The sequence below is a fragment of the Euphorbia lathyris genome, chromosome 1 (genome assembly GCF_963576675.1).
Source record: "Euphorbia lathyris chromosome 1, ddEupLath1.1, whole genome shotgun sequence".
NCBI classification, from domain to species: Eukaryota; Viridiplantae; Streptophyta; class Magnoliopsida; order Malpighiales; family Euphorbiaceae; genus Euphorbia; species Euphorbia lathyris.
In genome coordinates, this window is record NC_088910.1 from 46016844 (window position 1) to 46044138 (window position 27295).

Genomic DNA, 27295 nt, shown 5'->3' on the forward strand with positions numbered 1-27295 from the left:
ATGTAGAACGTATTCAAGTTATCAAATCAAATTAGAAGGCTAAAGATTAGTAATAGCCTCTTTTCTTTTTCAAAAGCAACAAATAGTTGTCATATGTTATTCAAAGATTAATTATACTGTCTGAAATCACGGTGGTAACTGGTAAGAACATCAAGTTTCTTTTTCAGAGTAAAAAAGTTTAAATATAATGGTAAATCTATTTAAAGTCAAACCAAACATTTATCTCTTTTTTCTGTGGAAAACATTTATCTCTTTAAATACATTTAAGATTCAGAGAAATTTAAAATAATGTTGGAGTATACCTTAATTATAAAAACTAATTACATATATATTTTTTATTAAATTTAAAAAAGAAAGCGATGCCAGTAAATACAAATGCAGTAGTGAGCAGAAGATCCATTTATTGTGAAAATAAAAAATGAATATTAGTAAAGTGAAGTGTTGAAATGAAAAGATTGGAGCAGAAAGGGCCAATAAATAAAATATGATTAGATGAACTTTAGCAACAAAAAACAACAACGTCCCACTTGTATCATATTTAACTCAATATCCTATTTTCATATTCACCAAACTTCCTTTCTTCTTCACTCCTTTCGAATACTATACACAACCATTTTCTGAGATTTCATCTTCTCACTATTACATTTTCTGCACAAAGTTTTCATATTTTTCATTTGGGTCCACTGATATTGCAAGAGAAGAGACAAGGAGTTGTTGGTTGATTTCTTTCTGGGTTTGATATGATATGGGAATGGAGATTGTGGCCTCTTTGCTGCTTTTTTTAATGGGTATTGCGGCTTTGGTGCTTATTCATCTTTGCATAGTTGGGAGAGTTTTTGGGGGAGACATGAATGGAGACACCAAGATTCCTGGACGGATCTCAAATGAGGACTTGAAGAATCTTCCGTGCTTCAATTACACACAAGAATCTAGTACTTCTAGTACTAGTACTGGGGATTGTGTGGTTTGCTTGGAGATCTTTAATGATGGTGATAAATGCAGGATGTTGCCTAATTGTCACCACACCTTCCATCTTCAATGCATAGATTCCTGGTTGTTGAAGACAGCTGTTTGTCCTATTTGCCGTACTAGAGTTTGTCCTTTGAAAATCACCTCGATTTCGGCCCAAGAATCTAGCGTTTCGGTTGCGGTTCAATCGTCATAGTCTATGACGGATTCAAAATTCATGAATCAATGGAGTTTTCCAAGGATCGATGGGTTTTTAAGCTCCCTCCCGGCCCTCCTACGTCCACCCCTGGTCATGGCGATGTTAATTGGACTCGTAGCAGTTGCTTGTCTTATTTTTGCTTTATTCTTGTTCATACAACCATTGGAGCAATCCTATGTTGCATTCAAATTTCTATTCTTTCATTAACTGAGCTAGAAGAAATAAAAGTATTCAGCTGGAAAGATAACTTTGTTGGATTTTACACATTACAAGGCAAATTGTGCTAAGCAAAACGTATTGTACAACTTTTATTAATGTGTAACTTTAATGCTTCTGTTTGGTGGTGCCATTTTTGGATTTTACAACTGATACTAGAATTTCCCCTTTTTTTCCGACTTCTGTATTTGTTCAATGAAAATGAACCAGAAGTGTACCAGTTTCTGTATTCAATGTCTGTTATTTACTCAACAGAGACCAATGAAAGAGAGCATGCCACTTGAATGCCTGAGAATTTGGGAGACAACTTAACTTGCTTACCTGAAGCATACTATGTTTCAGGTTCTTTTAATACGCAATTGTAATGAAATATTGGAGTAATTGCCAAGTGGAACACAACTTCTAAAGTATAAGATAAGATTCACATCCATGAGAATGGCCCAAAAGAATAATGGAGGTAATCACTAATCAATCACAAATATAAGTATTTGTATACTGTAATGAAGCAGTCAATTAAGATCAAATTTCCACTCAGAGAAAACATAATTGTCTACAGTTTCGTAGCTTGATCTAATTTCACTAATTCTTTTCAAAGTAAAATTGAAGATCCACATTCAGACAACATAACAAACAACTGAGACAGAGCAAGAGTAACAGAATAAGTGACAAGTTTGAAACTCATTTTTTGCCAGCATCCTTCTCTAATTCCTTCCTCAGCTGCAATGAGAAGTCATCATTCACATCATCATCATCCCAATCATCTTCCCACTGTTGTGCCACCTCTTTTCCTTCCTCCTTTACTTCCCACTCTGCCATTAGAAGCATAAGGATGATTCATAAAGCAGGATGTCAATAAATTTTAAACATTTGTGATGATTAGAAACAAAAAAACACTTAAAACCAACAAATCCAATGAAAATTAAAGAAACACTGGTTACATTGGTATTAAAAGACAGAGCAAGTCAAGGTGATAAGTTTTTCTCATCCTTAATGCTTGTCCATTATTCTGCTGCATAAAGTTGCAAGCTCTGTTTACACATATTTGGTAAAGATTTTGTAGCTAACATATTACGAACAATTTTTCTGCTAAAATATTTAGGAGTGCAGTTAAATAAATTTCAAATGAAATTTTCTCATCATTAAAAATCACATGTTAATCAGCACCAGCATCTAAGCTTGATAACATTTTCTTTGCTGACATTTATGAGGTTTCTTTCTCCTTTGTGATACAATATACTAAGACCATAATTATGGCCTTTGGCCATTATATTAAGGACAGCAAGAGAAGCAAGGTGCAGATATCGCAATGAGTGTATGTGTGTGCACTCATGGCCCAAGCAAACAAGGTACAGTGAATCTGTGAGTCATACTTATTTCTGATAGTGTACAAGCATTTGCGTGTGATGTGATCGATAGTAAAAGTGGTGAGATGATAGTGTATTAGAAGGCGAGCCTTGGCGCAACGGTAAACGTTGTTGTCGTGTGACCAAGAGGTCACGGGTTCGAGTCTTAGGAGCGGCCTCTTGCCAAATAAATTGGCAGGGGAAGGCTTGCCCCCAGTACACCCTTGCGGTGGGACCCCTCCCCAGACCCTCGCTCAGCGGGGACGCGTAGTGCGACCGGGCCGCCCTTTATATATATATATATATTAATAAAATAATTTGTTTTATTTCAACCATTTGGTATCAACTATGAAGCACGGAAACTCTTCATGACATGCGTTTCCCCGTTTCCGGCAGATGTGGGAAACGGAAACTCTCGGAAACTGATACGAAACGTTTCCGGGCACGTTTCCGTAATTACCCAAAATATGAAACGCGTCTCTCAATTTTTAAACAGTTTTCCCTACCTATTTCGATTAAAATTCTGGAAATTCAGACCTTCTATTTTACAATTTCTATTCAATCTAAGATTAGAAAAATTGAAACTTCCAATTTGAGAGATAATTCCTTCCATGTATCCTTCAATTTAAAACACTTACCCATATTTTTTTCTACTATAATCTTTGTCTCTTGAATCTCGATTGAACTTGGAATTTCTTCCTCTTGTTCTTCAATCTTGTTCTTTTAATGTATTATTATATTTTTAATATTTATAAATATGCCCCTATATTTTTAATATTTACACGTTTCCCCCACGTTTCCGTTTCCTATGTTTTTCAAAAATTACGTTTCCCGTATCCGTTTCCGTTTCAGTTTCCGTGCAACATAGGGTATCAAATCCTGGAAGGAAGATATTTCCTCAACTAAAGCTGGAGTTGTTGATGTACATCTTTGTGCAAAGAGCAAACAATGATAGCTGAACTGCTAGTGAGAAACAGCAGCATAACTATTTTAGTCATTACAAGGATAACACCTAGGAGAGAGCTACCTGAGCCTGTGCAAAAGTTGACTAAAAGAAGAATAACTACCATGTGAAGCTACCTGGAGTAGTCATATCGGACCGTGTTTGATGACCAACCATCATGAACAGTCAGGAAAAGTTGTGAAAATTGGACTAAAACTAAGTTTTATTTGTTGGATTCCAGTCACCACCAAATTATGATAGAAATAAACTAGAAATGATGAGGAACTCCACTTGAACCAAGTTTCATGAACCAGTAACTTGGAAGCTTCATCATTCATTGAAGTAAATCTCAAGCAACAAACTCAATAATAAGACAAGTATGCTGACCGCAAGCAAGAAGCATGGTAGTGCAAAGAGACACAATAATCACATGATCAAGAGAAAGTCAATGTTGAGACCAAGTGTTAAGAATTAAGAATTCAATGTTGCTTTCTCTAGTATTTTCCTGCTAGAATTCTCTAGGTTTAATAAAGCAATGTTATCAAAAGAGCTTTATCAAAATAGCGGTAGCAGCAGCTACAAGAAACCTCAGCCTCTTGCAGTTCCAAACCAGCAATTACTGAACCATTAATAATAGAATTAGGCAATTAACTATTTGAGCAATTTAACAATTAGCTGCATAAAACAATTCCAAGATACCATCCTATCATTTATTTCAAGAATTTGGCTACTGATAATAGAAGAATCGGGAGATTTTTTTTTTCAAAACGTTATACACTCTGCTACTGCGCCCACTCGATAGATCAACAGGAGATCCAAAACGAAATTGGGATAACCAACAAAATAAATTCATCCGAAGTGGCCAAAAAGCGATTAGATCGAAGGAGTTCAAACTCGAAACAAAACAATAGCAATAAAGAGCCGCTCAAGGTAAGTTAATAAAAGTTTACCTTCATTGATCTCAAATTCTTCAAATTCATCGTCATCCTCAAAGAGGTCCATCTTGACGTCCTCAGTAGCTGGTTTAGGTTCAGTCGCCATTATCAGAGCTCAAAAAACGTCCTACAATTGCACAGTTTTTTTATGAGACGAACAAACAACCAACGAAACAGAGATCAAGATATGGATTGAGCAAAGAGAAATTAGGAACTTGATGATAGTACAGATTTACTTAAAGAAGCACAAGCGTAGATAAAATTTACCTGAAAGAGAATGGAGTCGAAGAGAGATGTAGCGAAACCCTAACTTGTCAGAACAGTTTTGGTTAATCTTGATAAATGAAGGGGAAACGAATAAATCTCATTATATAAAGTTAATCCACTACGTCGTCGCTTGAGGGTAATTGACAAGCCGGAAGTCTTTTAACTTCACCAAGTGTGTTTATAAAAATAAAAATAAAATCACAAAATGTGGTGTGGAAAATCCCGGCTCCAATTACAACTTAGAAGTGGCAAAATGACATAAGACACGATTATACGATACAAATTTTTAGTATTAGTGTTGAGTTTAGTAAATAATGGATAATGACACTAAAGATTTCGGATCGTGTTTGGGTCAACCCGAAAAACACAAAAATGACACGGAAAAGTTAAATTATAAAAGTACCCTTATGGTTTCATATTTGATTGAGTATAAATAAATTATAAATCTTAAAAACCTAATTTTCTTCTCTTTTTACCCGGTCGACAGACACATGTTCTAATTATATTAGTACTAATTTAATAGTTTGAGTGGTTTGAAATCTTTTAGATTCTTCAAATAGGTCAGGTTGTATTAGTAGTTCGAGTCGTGTTAGCAGGTCGGGTCGTGTCGTGTTTTTCGTGTCAGCAGGTCGAATTGTGTCAAATTAACACGTTTATCTATTTCTATACAAAACTCGTGTCGTATCGTGTTTTTCGTGTCAAGAGCAGGTTGTGTTTGGATTTGAGCTTTTGACACGAAAATGTTTTCATGTCGTGTTCGTGTTTTTGACACTAACCCAGAATTTGACACGACACGAATACAGATATTGCCACCTCTATTACAACTACTCATGAGTGGTTAGCGTTCTATTTGATGAAAGATAGATTATGCTCGGATTGATTTGTAAAAAGCTGCGCTTGAATATGGTAAAACTTGGTTTGAAAACTTACGAACAGCAATGATTATAGGGTTAATAAAAAAATGCATGAGCAAATTCAATTATAATGTTCATGAACATGCTCGTGAACGAGTTTGGTTCGATTATCTTTTTTTAACAATATTTCTATAAAAGGAAAAATGTAAAACAACGTAGTTTTTCGAATGTATGTAGTTTTGTGTTAAACAAATTTCAAATCAATATAATTAATGAACATAATTAATGAGTTGTTCGTGAGCAAAGTTCATGAACTGAATTAACGACAAGAACGCGAACAACTCATGAGCAGTTCACGAACATAATGTTGAACTTGAGCTTGTCAAGTTCTCACGAGCCGAGCATGAGCAAGTCAAAGCTTGGCTCGGTTCGATTACAGCCCTATATCTTCAGAGGTTAGACGTAAAAGAACGGAAATTTTTTATTTCCTTTCTTCATAAGATGAGAATGAAAACAAAACTCTCTAGAGACGGAGATGAGGCAAAGACGGATATCTTTATTCCCACCCCCCAGAATCATCCTCACCCTACCATGTCTTTACGAGGAATCTTTGTAGGATTCTTAAAAATATATTCACTCTGATTCATAATAGATGTTTTTTTAGAAAAAAATTTTGTTTTATAATACATGACGTTTTGATTCAATCCATGCACATTAATTGTTTTTTACTAAATATACTTTTATTTAAATTGTTTTTTTTTTTACTTCATTCAAAAAAAAATTATTTTTTTTTACTTTAAGAATAGATAAAAATTTATTAGTTGAACCAATCAATACAATGATAACAAAATCTTTTAGTTAAAATTAGGAGATGTTAGTTTACTTGTTTTTCTTCTCATGTTTATCTTTTCACTTTAAAATGGGGAGTTTTAATTAAGTGTTTGGTTAGAGACCTCGTTTACCTTTTATACATAAAAAATAATTTTTTATAAAAACAGATAAATTTTTTTTTTGGAAAAGTAGCTTTTTCGAACCATAATAGCAAACAGCAGGTAAACCAAAAAGCCCCTAAATTAGATTTTTTAATTATTATGCATCAACCTTAAGACATCTATTGTGGAACAGATGGAGTATATTATATTTGGTAGATTAATATACTTTTTACATTGAAAATAAACACATAAAGTAAGGCTTACTTTGTTAAAAACAAAGTAAGCATAGCCTAACCCTGAAAATATATATTATATTTGATAAATTAATTTATCTTTTACATTGAATAATTTGTAATAATTTATATGAAATTGTAGATATTCATTTTTATATTTGGTTAATTTTTATTTATTTATATATTTGCTAAATTGATGTGCTATTTAATTATCATTGATGCGTTTTTTTTGTATTAAATATACTAATAGTTTATAGATTATATTTTCATAATAGTATTATACAACAAAATTTTAATTACACCAAAGAAAATGGTATTTAGAATTTAATTAATAGGGATTCTTGTAGGGACTCGAATCGCCATGAGGATGGGGATAGAGGTAATCTTTTCCCAATTTCATAAACGATGATGGAGATTCTCAATCTAGACGGGAGCGGAGATGGGGGTAGCAATCCCGAGCCCCAACCCACCCATTTGCAACCCTAGATGTGGATAAAAAAAATGTCAATGTCTCACTTTTGTTGATGAGTCAATTACCCCTAATGTTGATAAATTCAAGGCCGACTCTATGTCTGGAGAAACCTAAAACGAATTATTCAATTTGATATATATTTTTTAGAGTATAAAAAGTATGTAAATAAAGAGTTAACTACCTTAAAAATAAGGATTGCTTTAAATATTTAAAGAGTCATATAAATTCGTAATTAAGCAGCATATATTTAACAAATTATTTGAAGTATTTTTTTTCTCTATGAAATTTACTCCTTTAGTTTTCTTTGATGAAAAATATGTAATTAAATTTGTGTAATAAATTTAGGAAAAAGTAGAAAAATAAACCTTGTGGTTTGGACCATTTTCAAACATAGACTATGTGGTTTAAAAGTTGGCAAAAATGTACATTGAGGTTCATTTCGTTAGCAAACACATGCCAAATTGACTAACGGTGTTAAAAAAAGTCAAAAATCAAAGAGAAAAGAGAAAAGAGTTGATCAGTCCCGCTCAATTGGACCCTAATGACCAAGTGGAACTTGGACCTTCACCCTTGGATCTAGTCTATTATAATCCTACAGTTGGTTAAATCAAACAATTAAATGTTAATTAACACATTTCTTTTTTTTTTATCTATTAATCTCATCCAACTCCTAAAAACAAGGAACACCTTAAGAGAGAGATTCATAAAAGCAAGTAAGGAATCTTTGAGTTTGCAGAACCACCTCCTTCTTAAAGAAAAATCCATTGGGATACTTTTGAAGAAAAAATCTTTAATATTTTTTTAATATCTTATCCAGGAAAGACAATGGAGTGTTAGAATTTAATTCTGGATATAGAATATTTGGGGCAAATATGTTTTCCAATTTCCTCTTCCTAGATTGGCTATGAAAACTGGTAATTTTACTAATCATCAAAATAAGCACATCATTCTTCTTCCTTCCTTCAATATTAAAATTTGTAAACTTCAGTTTTGCCAACTGGAATTTTCTGGGTTTTTGTTGTTCGTTGTTCTATAAATTGCAGCCAATTGTAATTTTATGCGCGAGAAATTGCTTATATCAGTGTTCAATCTGCTCAACAAAAATAATTCAGAAGAACTCGAAATTCCATAAAGTTTTGGACATAAATGGCTCCAGCATTTTTTCCTTCTCTCCAGAAAAGCTGCGATCTGCAAACTATTTTCTCTCTCTTAAGGTGTTCCTTGTTTTTAGGAGTTGGATGAGATTAATAGATAAAAAAAAAGTACAAAAATAAACCTTATGGTTACACCTGTTTTCAAACAACACCCATGTGGTTTAAAAGTTTGCAAAATGGTACCTTGAGGTTCATTCCGTTAGCAAACACATACCAAATTGACTAACGGTGTTAAAAGTCAAAGAAAAAAGAGTTAATTTGGTCCTTATATTTATTTATTTTATAAATTAACCCCCTTTATTATCTAATTATCACAAACAAACCCCAAAATAAAAAATAAAACTCAAATACACCTTTTTCTCTATCTTTCCCTAATTTCTTATTTTTCTTTTTCTTTCTCTCTTCTCTCTCCTCTTTGTTAATTTCTCTCTCTTTAAATATAACAACCATAATTCCGTTGTAAATACAACAGTACCACTTTATCAAATTCATCATCAAAACTATCATTTTAATTCTACTTTCTCCATAAACATGGCTACTACAAGCACTTTCTCTCTAATAACATTACCTCTTCTTCTTCTCATTCTCCTCACAAGTCAATTAACTTCAGCAGCTGATCCCCCCCATCTCACCTGCATCTCTCTGTAAATTCACCCCTGACCTCTCCTACTGCAAATCCCTCATCCTTAACCAAACCTCTAATGTCTACGACTCTGCCAGATTTTCCGTTCGTAAATCCCTCTCTCAATCCCGTAAATTCTTAGACTTGGTTAACAATTATCTCACTCGCCGATCCTCTTTGACTCTATCTGCAATTCATGCACTCGAGGATTCCAAATTCCTAGCTGAATTGAACTTCGATTTCTTATCAAGTTCATTTCAAACTGTTAATACAACTACTCGAACCCTTTCTTCGCTCAAAGTCGACGATATTCAAACCTTACTCAGTGCTATTTTAACGAATCAACAAACCTGCTTAGACGCTCTTCAATCGACTGCGTCTGCTTGGAGTGTCAAAAATGGCCTCTCTATTCCTTTATCTAATGATACAAAGCTCTATACTGTTTCTTTAGCTTTCTTCACTAAAGGTTGGGTTCCCAAATCCAAGAGTTGGAAACTTATAGGGAATAGTAGATTACCCAGCTTTAGAAATGGAAGATTGCCATTGAAAATGTCAAGCAAAATCGCTTGAGGTTTATCAGTCTGTTAGTCGGACAAAACTTCTTCAGGCCAATGAGAGTGGTGTTTTGGTTAGTGATACTTGTTGAAACACCTTTCCACATAATTTTGATTTGACAAAATTATTTAAGTCAATCCATGATTAAGACAATTAAATTTAAGTGCTTTGATTTAATTGTACTAATGTGTTTTTTCAATGATAAGTATAAGAATATATAAGAACAGGAATCAAAAAGTAAGACAGGACGAAGTCAGCATGAGAACACAGCACAAGCTGAGTGGAGTGTAACTCAGCATTATAGAAGATAAGTCTTCTTCAGAACTAAAGCTTACAGACAAAGCTGACCACGGAAGCTGAGTCAGAATATGACTCAGAAACAAAGAACAAAAAGCAAAGTCAATGAAGTCAAGCTGAGTGGTCGTCAGGACAGCGCGACTGATCCGTTTACTAAAAGACAAGATCCGACAACTGTCTGCACTAATAACAGAAACTTTGGAATTACGCACAGAGTCAATTTCAAGATGCATGGGTCAACTGTCCTCTAACTAAAAGATGAAACTGGCGCTAGAAGAGGAACCTGCCGGAAGAAGACAAGCCTGACACCTGCTAATTTCAGACGATAGGATTGGCCTGCAATTCTGAATGCTGACCAAGAGAATGACGCAATAGATCCGTTTGAATCCAACGGATACTTCCAAATTCAAATCATTAGAGCTTCAGAATCAACTATAAAAGGACAAGTCCATCACTTGGACTAATTGCCGAAAAATACAAGAGAAAAAAAAAAGCATACATACAAAGCACATTCAAACAATTTGTTCAAATTCGAATAGAAAAAGGTAAAAATTTGTTCAAATTCGAGCCAAACCCCGCCTACAGGTCACGTGTCGCGACCGAGAATTGTCTAGCCGCGGTCGCGGCACGTGAAATTCAAAGAATTTTTCACTCTGATTTCGGCCTGTTTTCGCTGGACTTACCGAGAATAATAAATTCTCGGTAGAGAATTGGTCATAGACGTCTGTTTAGGTGCATTTTGACTAGGTTTGTGTGATTGAATTGATTAATTGTCTCCTGAACTTAATATAAACTGTACCTGCACTTAAGAACTTAATTGAAAAACATTAAATGCAAGGAAAACCAAGGGTTTATCCTTATTAAATTTTTAGTAATGAGACATTAAATTCCTAATTAGAGTTCTTCTAAAAAAATAATGAACGTAAGTTTATGTAGGTATTTATTCATGCTTAAAACTTAAACATGAGCTTTATTCAAATTAAATAAGCATTCAGATAATGAAACATTTAACCTTAATCGTTAACCTTATTCGAATTGATACAGATTCATATGAAATATTGTATGTTTTATTTTAAGAAGTTCATACGGATATATATAATAGTCAACACGATATAAGTTCATAATTTCATAATTAAAATTAAACTCAATGGTTGCACGAAAATGAAATTTTATTATCATGTTCAATAGTGAATAACTTATTAGCATTAAAGTGATTCATACAGATTCATGTGATAATAGTGTAGAAATCTGAACAGACATAAAAAATTAAAAGTATGAAATCAAATGAAGTTTTATTGCATAACACATGTGTACATAAATGAACAAGAACATATGGACTAGAAAAATTAAAAACGGTCCTATATACAAAAACAAACAAATGAAAATTAAACAAATCAAATGAAAATTAAACAAATCAAATTATTAATCACGTATTCATATTAAATCTGAAACATTGAAACTTATGCAGATTAATGAAATGATATACAGATTCACTTAAACATCATATACACATTTATGTTTGAAGTTTATACTGATACATTTTAATATTATATACAGATTCATTTTAATAACTTGCGTAGTTAACATATACTAAAAAAAATAACCAAAGAATCAAAGTTGATATGCTATCAAAATTGAAAAACATATGGACAAATAGAACTTAGAATTATCATATAAAATGAATGTTCATGAACTTGTTCATGAACTTGTTCAATATTAATGATTATAACTTATTAGTATGTAAAGTCAGATGTGCAGAAACATTTCTGAAATGGATATAGATTCATGAAAAATAATTACAGATTCATGTTAAAAGTTAGACTGTTTTATTTAAACTTAGATTTGGATGTATTCGTATAACTTGTTTGTTTAACGTATATTAAGCAAAAAGAATCAAGAATCAGACTTGATTGTTTTATTAAAAAAAAATAGAAAAACACATATACATAAGAACACAAAGAACATACATATAGAAAAATGAAAACAATCCTATGTACAAACTATACACTCAATGCAAAATCAAACAGAACAAAACAAATTAAACTAATTTCTCATTCCGTTGAATTGGGATACACATAGCCCGTATAACGATCAATCATCGCTTGCACGAAGATCTGTCTTTCTTCCGCAGAAAGAAATCGTGGGCCAAATCGAAAAATTCTCTGGACAAATCCCTCAGGAATTCATAGTCAAGGATAGGGAATGGTTATTTATCAGCCCATGGAACCGAAATAATGTGTTTGGTTCCTAAAATAATTTCACATATTGTATTCTCGTATCCAATTTGTCTGTCCATGGAACATGAAGCGGCAACTAATCCCTCCATTAAGATTTTTGAGGAATGAATGGTGTTGCCTTAAAATATGTCTCCTAACATATATATTCCTTCATCATGATTAGAAATAGGAAATGGTTCTCCAAACTCAGAAACTATACATTCCTTCATCATGTTTGGTGAATAAAGAAAAATGTGTCTGTAACTGTTTGGAAAAGGTTTGAAATAATTGAGAAGAAATCAGAATGGTCTGATAGAGATGCAAAGTATGGAAATCTGATCTTCTCTAATTATTTATAATGATGTTAGGATGAATTAATATGTCTGTTGGTGGTTTTGAAAAGAAGAAAAAGTTTCTGTAATTTTGTTTTTTTTTAAATGTGTGATAACTGAGAAGAAATCAGATTTTGTCTGATGGAGATGAATAGAAAATATAAGTAACAAAAATCTGATCTTTTCCAATTATTTATAATCAATCCAGGACAAATCAAGGTGTCTGTTGGGATTAAAAAGGTGTAAATTCACACCATTTGAACATGAAGAAACTTAATTTTTCAAAACTTTCAACAATGGTGCATGAACTGAAGAAGAAAGAAGAGATACAGGTCTGATATAACCCGTGTCGCGACCGTGAATGGCGATTCGCGGTCGCGGCAAAGTTTTTTTTTTTTAACTCGCTGAAGTTACCGAGAATTTTAAATTCTCGGCAGAGAATTTTGATTCTCGGTAAGTTCAGAAATTTTTTTTTTCTTCCTTTCCCTTGAAATTTTGAAAATCCTGAATTCTCTACTGAGAATTCACATTCTCAGTAAGTTCAGAAATTTATAAGGCAGAGAAAGTAAAATTCTCAACCGATTCTCAGTAAGTTCAGAAATTTTCAAAACATCAAACAAAAGTTACAGTAGAGATTTTAATTATGAAAGTTAAATTTTGTGTAACTTTTAATTCAATATCGTTTAATGCTCACAAAATTTTTATTTCTAATCCCACCATTATTACTAAACTAAAGACTAATGTATAAACTGAACTAAAATGACATGTAAGAATTAAAAATATGAAAAACTAAAAACTAAAAAATGTGATAATCCTTAAGAATTCTCAAGGAGAATCAAAATCATGGACAGAATCAATTACTTAGACCGGTTTTAAATAATGGTCCTGTCCATTTAACTTACCTGGAACAAGATGTTTTTTTTTTACATTTTTAAACGCTTCCTTTATTTAGCGTTTTCTCAATTTAAGGATCTAGTGATTTCGGTTAAATGTCCGAACTTCTGGTTCTGGCCTCGAACAAAAACTACGCACATAAACTGAAACTTTCAAAACTAAATTAAAAGTATACAATTCCTTTCTGGCGGATAAGATAATTTCATCCTACTTCTGATATATCTGTCTTAGAAGAGTTGATCAGCTATTTCTTAGAGAGATAAATGTAGGTGTTTTAAGGAAATGATAAAAATGAAAATTATTTGGGTTTAGTGTAGGAATTGAATAAATTCTTAACAAAGAGATATGATATTTTGGTGAAGGGTTAAGTTTATAGAAAAGAGGTAAAGGTGTTTGGGAAGAGGTAAATTTTCTGGAAAAATCATTTGTCACGTCTGACATCCTATTTCAAAAATTTGCTTTCCTCTCTGATGTATCTGTATACGGAATTTCTTTTCTATAGACTCCTTCTGTGCATTTCATTGATAATCAAATCTCCAGGTTATCTTTGAAAAAACTTGAATTTTTTTTTATCTGCAAACATTTAAATGCAAACGTTAAATAACAACGAGGATTTAGTCCTAGTGACCATCCTCAATAAATAAAATAAAACTATAAAATAAATAAATAAATATATTATAAACCAAGGTTCAAAATAACACGAAAAACATAAATTTTTGTTAAAAATTTGGCGTTCCCCGGCAACGGCGCCAAAAACTTGTTGAGCGATTTCCGCAAGTGCACGGTATACGCTTGTAGTAATAAAAGATATCGATCCCACAGGGAACGTTTTTTAAACAAAACTTATTTATAATCTGTTAAATTTACTTTTAGGTTTATAATATGGAAAAATCGTTTAATCGGTTTTGGTTTTGAAATTGCTAGAATGAGAATTAGATAGAGTATAAAAACGTTAGAAAATATTCTGATTTAAGAATGAATTTGCAAGATAGGAACGTTCAGTACTTTTTAGAAAAGTAAACAGATGTATTTGTTTGCATTAAGCAAAGAAAACAACTTTAAACTTTGTACGAATTATAAAGATGAAATAAATGACGGAACCTCTAATTAATTGGCTTTGAACATGACAAAACCCTTCCGGGATAGTTGCCCTTAATCAAATTAAAACTCTTTCGAGATAATAATTTGCCTAAGTGTTCAACAAAGTTTCCTTGTAAAGATTTTGGATTAAATACGTTTTAATGAAAACACCAGCAGTTACTTTAGTGGATTGGTTACCATAAGTGCTGCATAAAAATCTATCCAATAGAACAGACTTTATTAGATGAAATATAAATTGATACAAGTTTACAGAGAACATGGAGCATGGAAACATTCGACGACTTGCAAGTGAACGGGTTGTCAATCCTTTCCTTGGGTTTTGTTAGAGTTTGTCAAGCTCAGGGGCGGATCCTCTACTCAATCTTCTCGTTGAATCTTCGTAATAGAGACTGGGTCGGTCTACTACCAAAATGAAAACTAAACTGGAACAATGTCTAAACGCTACTAAACTTGTTATTATTGAATAAACAATGTGTGTACATCATATTGCTTTTGAACAGAAATGAAATCTAATCTCTGACTCATTTCTGAGTCAGAGTTTCTGCATAAACTCTGCACTAATCTCTTTCTTCTACATATCTTCAACTCTCCATCAACTCTTTATTTATAGATGTTGAAGAGTCTTGATTGAAGTGTCGTGTCCGTTGTGGAGAGTCGTGTCCGTTGTGAAAGGACGTCTTTATCCACCCGAACGAACGCGTGTCTTGGAATTAAACATGTGTTCATTGTACTTGGCAGAATTTCTGCTCTTACCGAGAATGGGGAATTGATTTTTTCAGCCTTCGGACGAAAGGGGGAAGGTGACTGGCGAAGGCGTGTCGCGACCGAGAATTTGAGATTCTCGGTCGCGGCCCCAAAATTCTCTACCGAGAATTTGCATTTTTCTCTGTTTCTGACTTCGTCTTTGTCCTCGTTTTGGTGTAATTGATCTTTGTCGCTTTTGACTCCTTTTGTAAGGTTTTTATTCTGTTTTTGAGCTCTTTTCGTTCCTATTTGGATTTTACCAAATATTTACGTACCTTGCAAGAAATAAACATATTCGAGAGTAAAAGCTTTCCAAACAGTTATAAATAGAATAAATTCGTAGCAATATTGATGTAATTATTGATGATATTTTAGGTATATTTTGGGCTTAACACCAACTTCATATTCCCTAAGGTCAAATCCTCCTCATCAGCCTCCAATTTCGAGCAGTGTTTCATCTGGCACATGCTGACCTACAAACCACTCAACATGCACGTATTTCTTATCGGTGCATTCTAACGGAGCACAGGGAAACTCAGGATGGGCTCCCTCATCACAAGAATTCTTGAGGACCATCAGGTAAGCACGGTCGAAGAAGTTGAGACTTGGGGCACAGAAATAACAACGGCTCTGCTGTTCGGGTTAGCATACAACCAACCCCTCAAGTCTAAGAAAGGAAAGGGGGTTATTGAAGAAAATGAGGAAGAAGTTAATGCTGAGGAAGGAGCACAAGCTATGCCGACCAAGAAAGGAAAGAAAGTGGTGGTGAACAAGGAACCTGCTGACCGCACTAGACAGGATAAAAAGAGGAAAGTTGTCCAAACCTCTTCCAAAGATATTAACTCAGCACCGAAGAAGATTCGGTTTGTATCAAGGGCGAAGAAAGCTGATGCTGAGCAAGGTCAGGAGGAACCTAAGTCAGCAGAGAAAAGAAAAGAGCCTAAGGAAGAAAGTGAGGAAACCCCTGAGCAACCTTTGCAAAAGAAGAAGAAAACTTCTGGGTTAAAGCCGATTGATACACCTCCTCTTGACTTTTTAGTCTCTGAAGACTCACACTTTGTGAGAAGTCAAGAAATCGATCTCGAGAAACCTCCCACTGACCAAGAAGAAGAACATGGTGGTCTTGGAGGTCAGTTTGATGCTGATCAGACGGGCTCTGCTGAGCGAAGTGAGACAGTTGCTGCTGAGCAACAAAAAACAGTTGATGCTAAGCACACTGTGAATCCAACTGAGCCAAGTAAGACAGTTGATGCTGAGTCCACAGCGAAAGACAAAGCTGTGAGAGATCTCAATGCTGACCTTGGACTGAACTCCTCTTCTGAGTCCCTTGACTCCATTGCTGCTGATCCCTCTCCTCCAACTCATAAGAACAGCACAGGCAAACGACTCAAACGAAAGGCTCAAAAATCTCCAGTCATTGACCTTTTGGATGATTCTCCACTAAGAGATCCGATTACTGCCCTCACAAAACTCCAGTTTCAATTCTTCACTGAACCAACTCCAGATCAACCTAAGGAAAAGCAAGCCTCTATTTCTCAAGTTGAGGAACAAGCCGACCCCAAAGCTCCTCAAGGTCCTGTTTCTGCCGAGCAAGTGCTCGAAGTTCCTGCTACTCAAGACAAAGAGTTAGCAAAGGAAAATCCTGCTCAGGTTAGCACTGAACTACCTCAACCTTCCGAAACCAGTCAGCTTCAGACTGACTCCGAGCAGGTCAATATCTCTATCGATCCACCTCTTCCTACTCCTTTATCGCAGAATGATAACCAGTCAACTCCTTTTGGTAATCTAAATAAAAGCCCAGCTGCTGATCAAGCTGGCACATCTAAGTCTGGACAACACCAAACATCTCCTCCATCAGGTGCTATTCCAATTCCGGCCTCTGAACCACAATCTGATGAATCCTATGCTTTCTTACATGCCACTGAGTCTGGACGACGAATCATCGACTCAGCTCAAGCCCTACTTCAGGATCTTCATCAGCCTCATGCCGATGCTGCTGGGTCTGCCTATGTTGAGCCAACACAACTTTCCTCTGTCACTCAACTTCTAACTGAAATCAAGGGTCTAAAGGACTTGATGAGTGTCATGACATCCTTCGCATCTCAACAACCCAAGCAAGAATCAATAGTGAAGCTGGCTGAACTCCAGGTGACAATGGTCAATCATATGAACTCCATCCAGGGCCAACTTAATACTTTGTCAGCTGCGAACTCACTCTATGCAACCTCTACTGAGGTTAATCCACTTTTTACCCAGCTAACTTCTGAGCTGACCGGAGCTCGTGATTTAATCTCCTCCTCCTCCCATTGTTCCATTGAGCAAATTAGTGAAGTCGTTCGCCTACTCAACTTGAGTAAAGAAGAAATGGACACAGACCAAGTAAAGACAAATGAGATTCTGCAGTACTCTCAAGCCACATTTAAACATGTCCGGCATACCAATGCTCGACGTCAGTTCTATGATGCTGCTTTGCTCAAAATGTATCATCAATCATATGCCAAGCTGACTGGCACTATAACTTGGATCGGGAAATCTCAAGAGTATCTTCTCAGTATGCTCAGTGCCACCATTAGGATACCCGCTTCCACTCTAGACGATGGCATGGCAGTCTTCAATGGTCTTCGGGAGAGTACGAGTCAACTCCAAGCGTACTCATCAAAACTGACTCGTGCTGTTCTTTGCGAGACATTTATTCCTCCTTCATTTGATGATGGCAAAACGGTGGAGAAAGAAAAGCAAGCTGCTGGAACTCAGCAGAAAATGGGGGAGGCATCTGGTTCCGCAACTCAGAGTCAGTAATAACGAACCACCAAAGGCAAAGGATTGGCTAACCAAGCTCAAGTCAACAGGAAGAAATAGATTGAATAGTCTTAGTACTTGACTTGTAATTTTATCTGGCGTGTTCTATTTTGTTAATGCTGACCATCTATATATATTTATGCATCTTTCATTCAAACTGATAAATCTTATGTGATGCTTACTTACTTGTTGTGCTATGTGCTGATCTGTCTTAAATGAACAAACAAACAAAATTAACCGCCAAAGGCAAAGGATTAGCTAACCAAGCTCAAGTCAACAAGAAGAAATAGATTGACTAGTCTTAGTACTTGACTTGTAATTTTATCTGACGTGTTCTATTTTGTTAATGCTGACCATCTATATATATTCATGCATCTTTCATTCAAACTGATAAATCTTATGTGATGCTTACTTACTTGTTGTGCTATGTGCTGATCTGTCTTAAATGAACAAACAAACAAAATTAAAAAGGAACATACTCAGTACACATTAGCTCTGATACACCCTTTCATAACTTTGATACCTAAAATGACTATGTATCAAACTGAGTAAACATATGTGTCAAGCATTGAACTCTTCTGAAAGCTGACCTAGGCTCATCTGAATTAGATCTTGGAAGGTCTAGAATTGAACTAAGTCAGTATAGGCATGTCTTAATTTTACTCGATTAAATCTTAGAAGGTTTAGAGTTAATTTAAGTCAATAGATGCAACCCTTACGGGGGAGTAACTTTAGAAGTAGAAAAGGAATTTCAATCATGGGGAATCTCAATGCTGAGTTCCATAATTAAATATTTTGCCAACATCAAAATGGCGGAGTTTGTTGAAACACCTTTCCACATAATTTTGATTTGACAAAATTATTTAAGTCAATCCATGACTAAGACAATTAAATTTAAGTACTTTGATTTAATTGTACTAATGTGTTTGTTCAATGATAAGTATAAGAATACATAAGAACAGGAATCAAAAAGTAAGACAGAACGAAGTCAGCATGAGAACACAGCACAAGCTGAGTGGAGTGTAACTCAGCATTATAGAAGATAAGTCTTCTTCAGAACTAAAGCTTGCAGACGAAGCTGACCACGGAAGCTGAGTAAGAATATGACTCAGAAACAAAGAACAAAAAGCAACGTCAATGAAGTCAAGTTGAGTGGTCGTCAGGACAGCGCGACTGATCCGTTTGCTAAAAGACAAGACCCGACAACTGTCTGCACCAATAACAGATGCTTTGGAATTACGCACAGAGTCAATTTCGAGACGCATGGGTCAACTGTCCTCTAACTAAAAGACGAAACTGGCGCTAGAAGACGAACCTGCCGGAAGAAGACAAGCCTGACGCCTGCTAATTTCAGACGACAGGATTGGCTTGCAATTCTAAATGCTGACCAAGAGAATGACGCAATAGATCCGTTTGAATCCAACGGATACTTCCAGATTCAAATCATTAGAGCTTCAGAATCAACTATAAAAGGATAAGTCCATCACTTGGACTAATTGGCGAAAAATACAATAGAAAAAAAAGCATACATACAAAGCACATTCAAACAAGAAAAAGATCTTACACCAAATTTCCATTTTTGTGTAAAAGCTAGATTGAATTTTTTTTTCATCTAGAAAGAACAGATTTGTATCAATTGTAAAAGATTGAGAGAGTGGTGCTGAGTACTCGGTTTTAAGTACTCAGCGGTAGAGAATCTGAGTGTTTGGTTATAGCGCTCAGTAGGAGTTGAGTAGACGAATAGAGGAATGTACTCTTGCATATTCAACTTCCTTGTAAACGGTTTTAGCTCTACCTTTAAAGAGCTCAGTATTGGATTGAAAAAGCCCGGAGGGATTTTGGGGACTGGACGTAGGCGGAGAGGCCGAACCAGGATAAGTCTGCTGAGTAATTTCTAACTCTCTCTCAATATATATATTTGCATGTGTTGCTTGATTAAATTACTCAGGATATAAATTGTAAAAGCTGACACTAAGTAATCTCTGTGCTGAGTTGGAAGCTGACCTCAAGTGTTAATTCCCAACTCACAAGTAAAACAGTTCTAGTCAGCATCTGACTAAAGCTGTCTTACATCTCTCGGCCGTGCTGACCTAAACTAAATTAAGTAACTTAAAAAATTGATTAAGTCAGCATAATTAAGCGAAAAAGTTACATTAGTTCCTAACCACCCCTAGAACTAATCACACGGGACCAACAATATTGTGACGGTGAATCAGAATGGTAGTGGCGATTTTGTTATAATCAATGATGCTATTTCTGCAGCTCCGAAAAAATGGAATGGTGCTAATGGTTATTTCATGAGTTATGTAACTGGTGTCTATGAAGAATATATCAACGTTCCTTTATAAAAAAAAATAAAAAAGAGACGAAAGGGATGGTGTAATTGATTTTTATTTTTTATTTTGAGATTTGTTTGTGATAATTAGATAATAAAAAGAATTAATTTATAAAATAAATAAATATAAGGACTAAATTATCTCTTTTCCCTTTGACTTTTAACCCTGTTAGTCAATTTGGTATGTGTTTGCTAACGGAATGAACCCCAAGGTACCATTTTACAAACTTTTAAATCACATGGGTGTTGTTTAAAAACAGGTGTAACCACAATGTTTATTTTTGTACTTTTCCCTAAAAAAATAAAAAGAAATACGTTAATTAATATTTAATTGTTTGAGTTAACCAACCGTAAGATTATCAACAGACTAGATCCAAGGGTGAAGGTCTAAGTTCCACTTGGTCATTAGGGTCCAATTGAGCGGGACTGAGAGTTAATTTTGTCCTTATATTTATTTATTTTATAAATTAACCCCATTATTATCTAATTATCACAAACAAACTCTAAAATAAAAAATAAATATCAAATGAGCCACCTTCTCCATTTCTATTTAATTTCTTACGTTTTTTATTTTTCTCTTTCTTCTCTCTCCTCTTTATTAATTTTCAATGGAAGAGTTTCCTTCCACAGTTCCTTCCCAACAGTCAAAGCTTTTATGTCACCCCTATGAAATCATTAGTTAATAAACAAATTCCACTTTGCACACAAAATGCATTAGAATTCAGAATCATAATGAATCTAAAGGAATATACCCATGGAAAATGTGAATTTTAGTGATATCACCTCTCACTTAAAAAAGCCTTAATACATCAAGAGCCTCCGAAAGTTGGTCCAAAAAAGGGATTTCCTCCATGAACTTATAAAGTGTCTCGTTAACTCTCCGAACTTGCTTAAAGTGACACGATGAACCTCTTAAGTTGATGTGGTAGAGCAAGAAATGATTAAGACAAATTGAAATGTATATCATTTTAAGCAAATTCAAGACCAGTAGATCATAGTAAGCAAGTTGATGGGATCAATGAGTCACTTTAAACTAATTCAGGTAGCTAATGAGACACACTATATGTCCAAGGGGTCAATCAGGTTTTTTGGCCATATTCACGAGGGGTCTGGTATATTAAACCCTTAAAAATAATAATAACCATGCCAGTAGGTAAGAGAGTAATAAGGAGGGGAGGGGGAAATTTTTAACAACTAGATGTTGATGTCATTTAATTTGACATGAATGTTGTATGCATCTATACCTAAAACCATTACAATGTGTCAAAACCAAACAATAAGTCTAAAACTCATCAAGTAATTTTAGAACTTCTGTTCTTAAAAACAGAATGAGCATTTATTCCACAAGAATGAACAGAAAAAAAATTAATCAGCATTGCTCTACAAAATTCTATTGGAAATGGCTATCAAATTACATTAGGTAAAAGTTGTAAACAATTTATGGAGATCAGAGAAGTACATAGTTATGTGTTTATTAAGTGTGAAAATATCAATTAGAGCCACATACCTTAAAATATTAAAGAAGAAACTATTGCATGTCCAGAAACTAGAACAATTGATGTCATTTCAATCATTTAAAGGCACTAACACAAAATCTTCAGAACATCCAATGCCTTTCAAAAAAAAAAATTCAAACATGAAATGGTTACACGAATTTAATAAAACATATGAATCAATTGTTCTTAACAAGCATGCACAATTATCATATTATCCTTTTAAAAGCCTTTAGTTACTAACTTTCACCAATACTACTTTTTATTCACCTAGCCAACAACTATTAGCTTGTAATGTTAAGACAAAAACGGTAACCAAATCCTCCTAAAACTTAATTCCCATATCTATTCAAAATATCATGTCCATACAAATAATGATTACAGTTGTATGTTGTCAAGCTCTAGTACATCAACCATACCCCTAAAATAGCTTATTCAAACCATGCTAGTGAGAGGTGGGCAGAAGATGTTAACATATCATAACACACTGTGCAACATTCTAAAAATGAAAAACCAATATTAATTATACACTGCCATCTAGACTATAATCCACAATTTAGCTTATATAAGCAATACATTGCTTACCATCACATTTCTCAAACTTACAAACAGGGCAAACAAGCTGCAAATCTGATAGCAAAAAACCAGGTTATCTACTATAGAGTATTCTTAAGGGCTTCTGCAACAAATATGTTCATAAATACCAAAATACGTTGGTTGAACCAAATTTAAGTTACGTGCCACCTAAACTCCCTCTTTGACGTTTCTTAGAACAGAAGCCCTACATACTTCCAACATCTTCTTTGTAGCATCTTGTCTGATTTTCACTTGTAAGTTGAATCTCTCTACTAGTCCTGCTATATTTGAGTCAAATTAAAATGCACCAACTCGCATCCAATCGGATTGTCAAAAAAGAAAAACCTATATTAGGTGAAGAAACTTTATCCTAGGGAAACACAAACACTAGCTATATGCCTTAATCCGCTGTGGTTTGTTTAAAGAGCCAAAATGCTTGTGTTCATAATATCAAGTCTATAGCAGATAGAAAAGCTCACATAATTACCTAAATCTCGTAAAAATGGAAATATTCAAACGGGTAAAAAAAAACCTTACTCAAATGCTTCTCTTGCTCGTGGAAAGTGCTAGAGTTATTGTCATCGTGGAAATATTCAAAGTGTAAATTTTAAGATATTTTCGCCCATTGACCCGAGTATTTGTTTCTGGCTCCGCCACTAGCTATGTTTCTAATTAATGGACCTTGTGAAATGAAGGTGAGAGTGTACACTGCATTTAATGTTTAAAACAAACTAGATACAACAAAAAAGAAATTAAACACATCAATCAAAATTCATAATCAATAGTCAAACTAAACTTAGAAAATGCAAACCTATATTGAATTAATAGCCTTATTCCTATTAATTCAAACCCCATAAACACCCGAATTTCAAATAACAGAAAAGCAATTACATGTTGCCATTGTGGAAGAAAAATAGACCTGGAAGGACGGTCAAAGACAAGGAGGTGAGTGATGATCGGTCGTTTGAAGGACTTCAGAGCATTTGAGGATGTTAATTCTAAAGAATGAGGGATTTGGGCGGAAGGTATCGCAAAACATGGGAAATGGATGGGGACTTCCACTCTGTTGGGTTTAAAGCGTGTGAGAGAGAATAGAGTAAAATGTTTTTTTTATCTGCTCATAAAAATATTTCTTCCCACTCATAAATTTGTCTCATGTAATCAATATATTTACGTATAAAAACTTAATTAATTTCTATTAGTTGAATATTATCTTTTATTATATATTTTAAAACAATTGGAGGCAGTTAATATAGTTGTCCCCTATATTAATTTTAAGATTATAACTGAGGATAAAAATTATAAATCGTCTTTAACTATTTGTATCCATAAATCAATATTTTTTTGTAGTGTTTGATGGGAAGTTAGGATGGATGGACTCTTGATTGATTTGGCCTTCTGTACCTGTAGCAGGAGCGGTCTCTGGAAGACACTCTAACAATCAAGTTAGTGGAGTAGTTAAACATAGTATAAAATATTGAGAGAGAAAGTAGAGAGATAGATGAAGCATCCATGTACCATGAGATGAATTCTCTTATTTATAGTTTACCATTGCTGAGTGTGGTATGCCTTAAATGACCCTGAGTTGACTCATGATCTCGTTGTCGCAATCGTCGCATCAGGTTAGCGACGATAGATTGCTGGTGGAATAAATAGGCTAAAAATGTAATCGTTGGTCCAAATACACTCTTTGGCCCATATCCTTCATCAGTATTTAAACTTTACATATAAAATGAATAAATTTTAAAACTCTAATAATTATTATTAAAATTGAATTATAAAATATATATCATAATATTTTATTTTATTTTATTTATACAATAATAATAATAAATATTTACTCAAAAACATATATATTTTTTTGAACTTTTTATATCTTATGTTATTTTTAATTTATCACATTGAATTTATCATTTTGATATATCAAAATACTAGAAATTGGTATTACAAAAAATATTGCTATGAGTACAATCTTTATTAATAGTATCAATATTTTACTATATTAGACTATTAAATAAAAATAAAAATATCATTTTTACATGCTTTTTAAAATTTTGATTGCATTATGATTAAACGTCGATTGAACCTTTAACCTTTGATCATTTATTTTTTCAAATTTTTTGACCGATCTGATTTTAACAATCAATTTTTTCTAAGTATAAATCCCTATGTATATAGAAGAAGAATTGCATCTTATCACAATCACTTTAGGAGTTTTAATTCCATCTGTATCATGATAGAATTTTATCCTATTATTCATGAATAAGATTTTATTTTATTTCAATCACCATAAATAAACGGATATAAATTCTAATAACAAACTAGAATATATAAAGTATTAATTTTGCATAAATATATACATACGCAATACACTATCAATTTGGTATATACTAGCAATATATATATATATATATATATATATATATATATATATATATATATATATATTCATATATATTATTTCTGTTAATAGTTGTAAATTGAAAATTTATTTATGTTCAAGTTTCTATTCTCGGTAAAAAAAAAATTGAATCCTTTTGTCCAACATCCAAATATTATTGGAAAGATATAGTCACCACCGACTTCTAGAATTTGGTGGAAAATTCTACCAAAATATCCTATAATAATTGAGGTAGATCTTTTGATTCCACCGATTTATTTTATGGTTGAAAATAATTCAATGTTCCTATAAATAGGAAACATCAGTTGATAGGTGTGTGTATTATTGGTAGAGAAACAAAATTAAATGAGTGAGGGTGTGTGCACATGGTGGTGAGATTGAAGACAAAGAGAGTTTTTTTTTGTAGAAATTGTTATTTAGTTATAATAAAAGTGCTATATTTCAATTTAAGTCATCTAATTCTTCAGCAAGTGGTATCAGAGCAGGCGGCCAGGGACCAGTACATGGTCGAGTATGAGCAGGCGGTCTGGGACCAGTTACCGAGTGCTAGGAGTTCGCGATCCGGGATTGTGGTGGTATGAGGTACTTTAGCGTGCAGTTTAGGATTATGGAAATTATTGGCCGGTAACCAAATTTACTTGGTTGATTAAAGGAGATAACCAAGTTGTCATGGCAAATATATCTACCTCGGTAAGCACTCTGGAAAAACTTAATAATAATAAATATAGTACTTGGAGTACTCGTATGCAATTTTATCTGTTTGACCAAGATTTATTGGAGACTGTTGGAGGTAATGAAACAACGCCTAAATGACCTTAAAAAGTGGAAGGTCAAGTGTGGTAAAGCTATGTATACTTTACCAATTCCGATGGAGAACGATTTGCTGCAACGCATCAAGGATACCAAAACCCCTAAAGAAGCATGAGACACTCTTGCCGGAGTATTTGCAAGAACGAACGACGCCAAGCTCCAACAACTCGAGAATAAGTTACTGTCGGTCTCGCAAAAAGACACGACAGTGAGTCAATACTTTACTAAAGTTAAAAACTTTATGCAATGAAATTTTAAAATTGGATCTTGAAAATAAAATTACTGTAACAGAATTAGAAGAATAATAGTCCATGGATTGCATCTCGAATTTAACGCATTTGTCACAACAGCCCATGGATGGGCTAAAGAGCCAAGTTTAAATGAATTAGAAAATACCTTAGCTAATCAAGAGGCTCTAGATAAACAAATGTCTAAAGTCCCAGTCAATGATGAAGATAAAGCTCTTTTTAGCAGTAAATATAGCAAGGATCCAAAAATCACGAGATCGAGAAATGGCAGAAGATTCAAACAAAGATAGCAGCAAAAGCAAGAAGGAGGGAGTTGGCAACAAATGGGAGCTGACCACAACCACAACCAACTGAACGAGAAGGCACAACGTCACAAGAATAATCAATGTTATAATTGTCTCAAAAGAGGCCACTATGCTCGAGACTGTCGATACAAGAAAGTAGAAGGAAATGATGTAACATCCACACATGCTCAAGACGAAAGAGATGAAGATTGGGACTTCGAGGATCCGTGTGAAATTATAGAGCCAATGACATGTGATACAGTTATGCCCTCCAAAATAGATGCACAAGATAAGTTAGCACTTACTGCTATAAGTAATAAATTTATCAATTATAATGATGATTGGATAGTGGACTCTAGATGCTCTAATCATATGATTGGAGATAAAGAAAAATTATCGAGCATGATAGAGTACAAAGGGGAGCGAGTTGTTGTCACCGCGAACAACTCAAAACTACTAATCACATATGTTGGCAAGACAATGGTCATGCCCAGATACAAGTCTAAAGTAGTGCAATTGGAGAATGTATTCCATATACCTTGGATGATAAAGAACTTGATATCAGTATCACAACTAACATCCTCAGGAAACTATATGGTATTTGGTCAACGATATGAAGGTCTATCGAAGTCTGAAGCTGACAAGCACACCGTTTATGGAGGGAAAAAACTTGAGTCTGTCTATGTAATGTCAGCACAAATAATCTATGTAGATAAGGCTAGACAAAACGAGACAGTCGATCTGTGGCATGCACGATTGGGACACATGAGCTATCATAAGTTAAAATTATGATGATGAAAAAGTCGATGCTCAATGGACTTCCATAACTTGATGTTTGAGAAGAAATTTTATGTGTTGGATGTCAGTTTGGGAAAACACACAAGTTGTAGTATGAAGATTCTGAGTATCGAGCAAAGGAGCCATTTGAGTTGGTGTACTCTGATGTATTTGGTCGTGTGAAGCGGCCATCAGATAGTGGTCATCAATATATGATAACTTTTATTGATGATTTCTCAAGGTACGTGTGGGTGTACTTCATGGAAAACAAATCAGAAGCATTTAGCAAGTTCC

At 34.1% G+C, this 27295-nt stretch overlaps 1 protein-coding gene across 1 annotated transcript; it reads right to left on the reverse strand.

The window, feature by feature from the left end:
* Window positions 1-1854: 1854 nt before the first annotated feature.
* LOC136230890 (protein DELETION OF SUV3 SUPPRESSOR 1(I)-like) lies at window positions 1855-5027 on the reverse strand. Its single transcript, XM_066020087.1, has 3 exons — window positions 4873-5027; window positions 4621-4732; window positions 1855-2193 (listed from the first exon to the last, which is right to left on the reverse strand). Exons 2-3 carry the CDS (start codon window positions 4709-4711, stop codon window positions 2063-2065), a joined length of 222 nt encoding a protein of 73 aa, XP_065876159.1. The 5' UTR covers window positions 4712-4732; window positions 4873-5027; the 3' UTR covers window positions 1855-2062.
* Between the last annotated feature and the right edge of the window lie 22268 nt (window positions 5028-27295).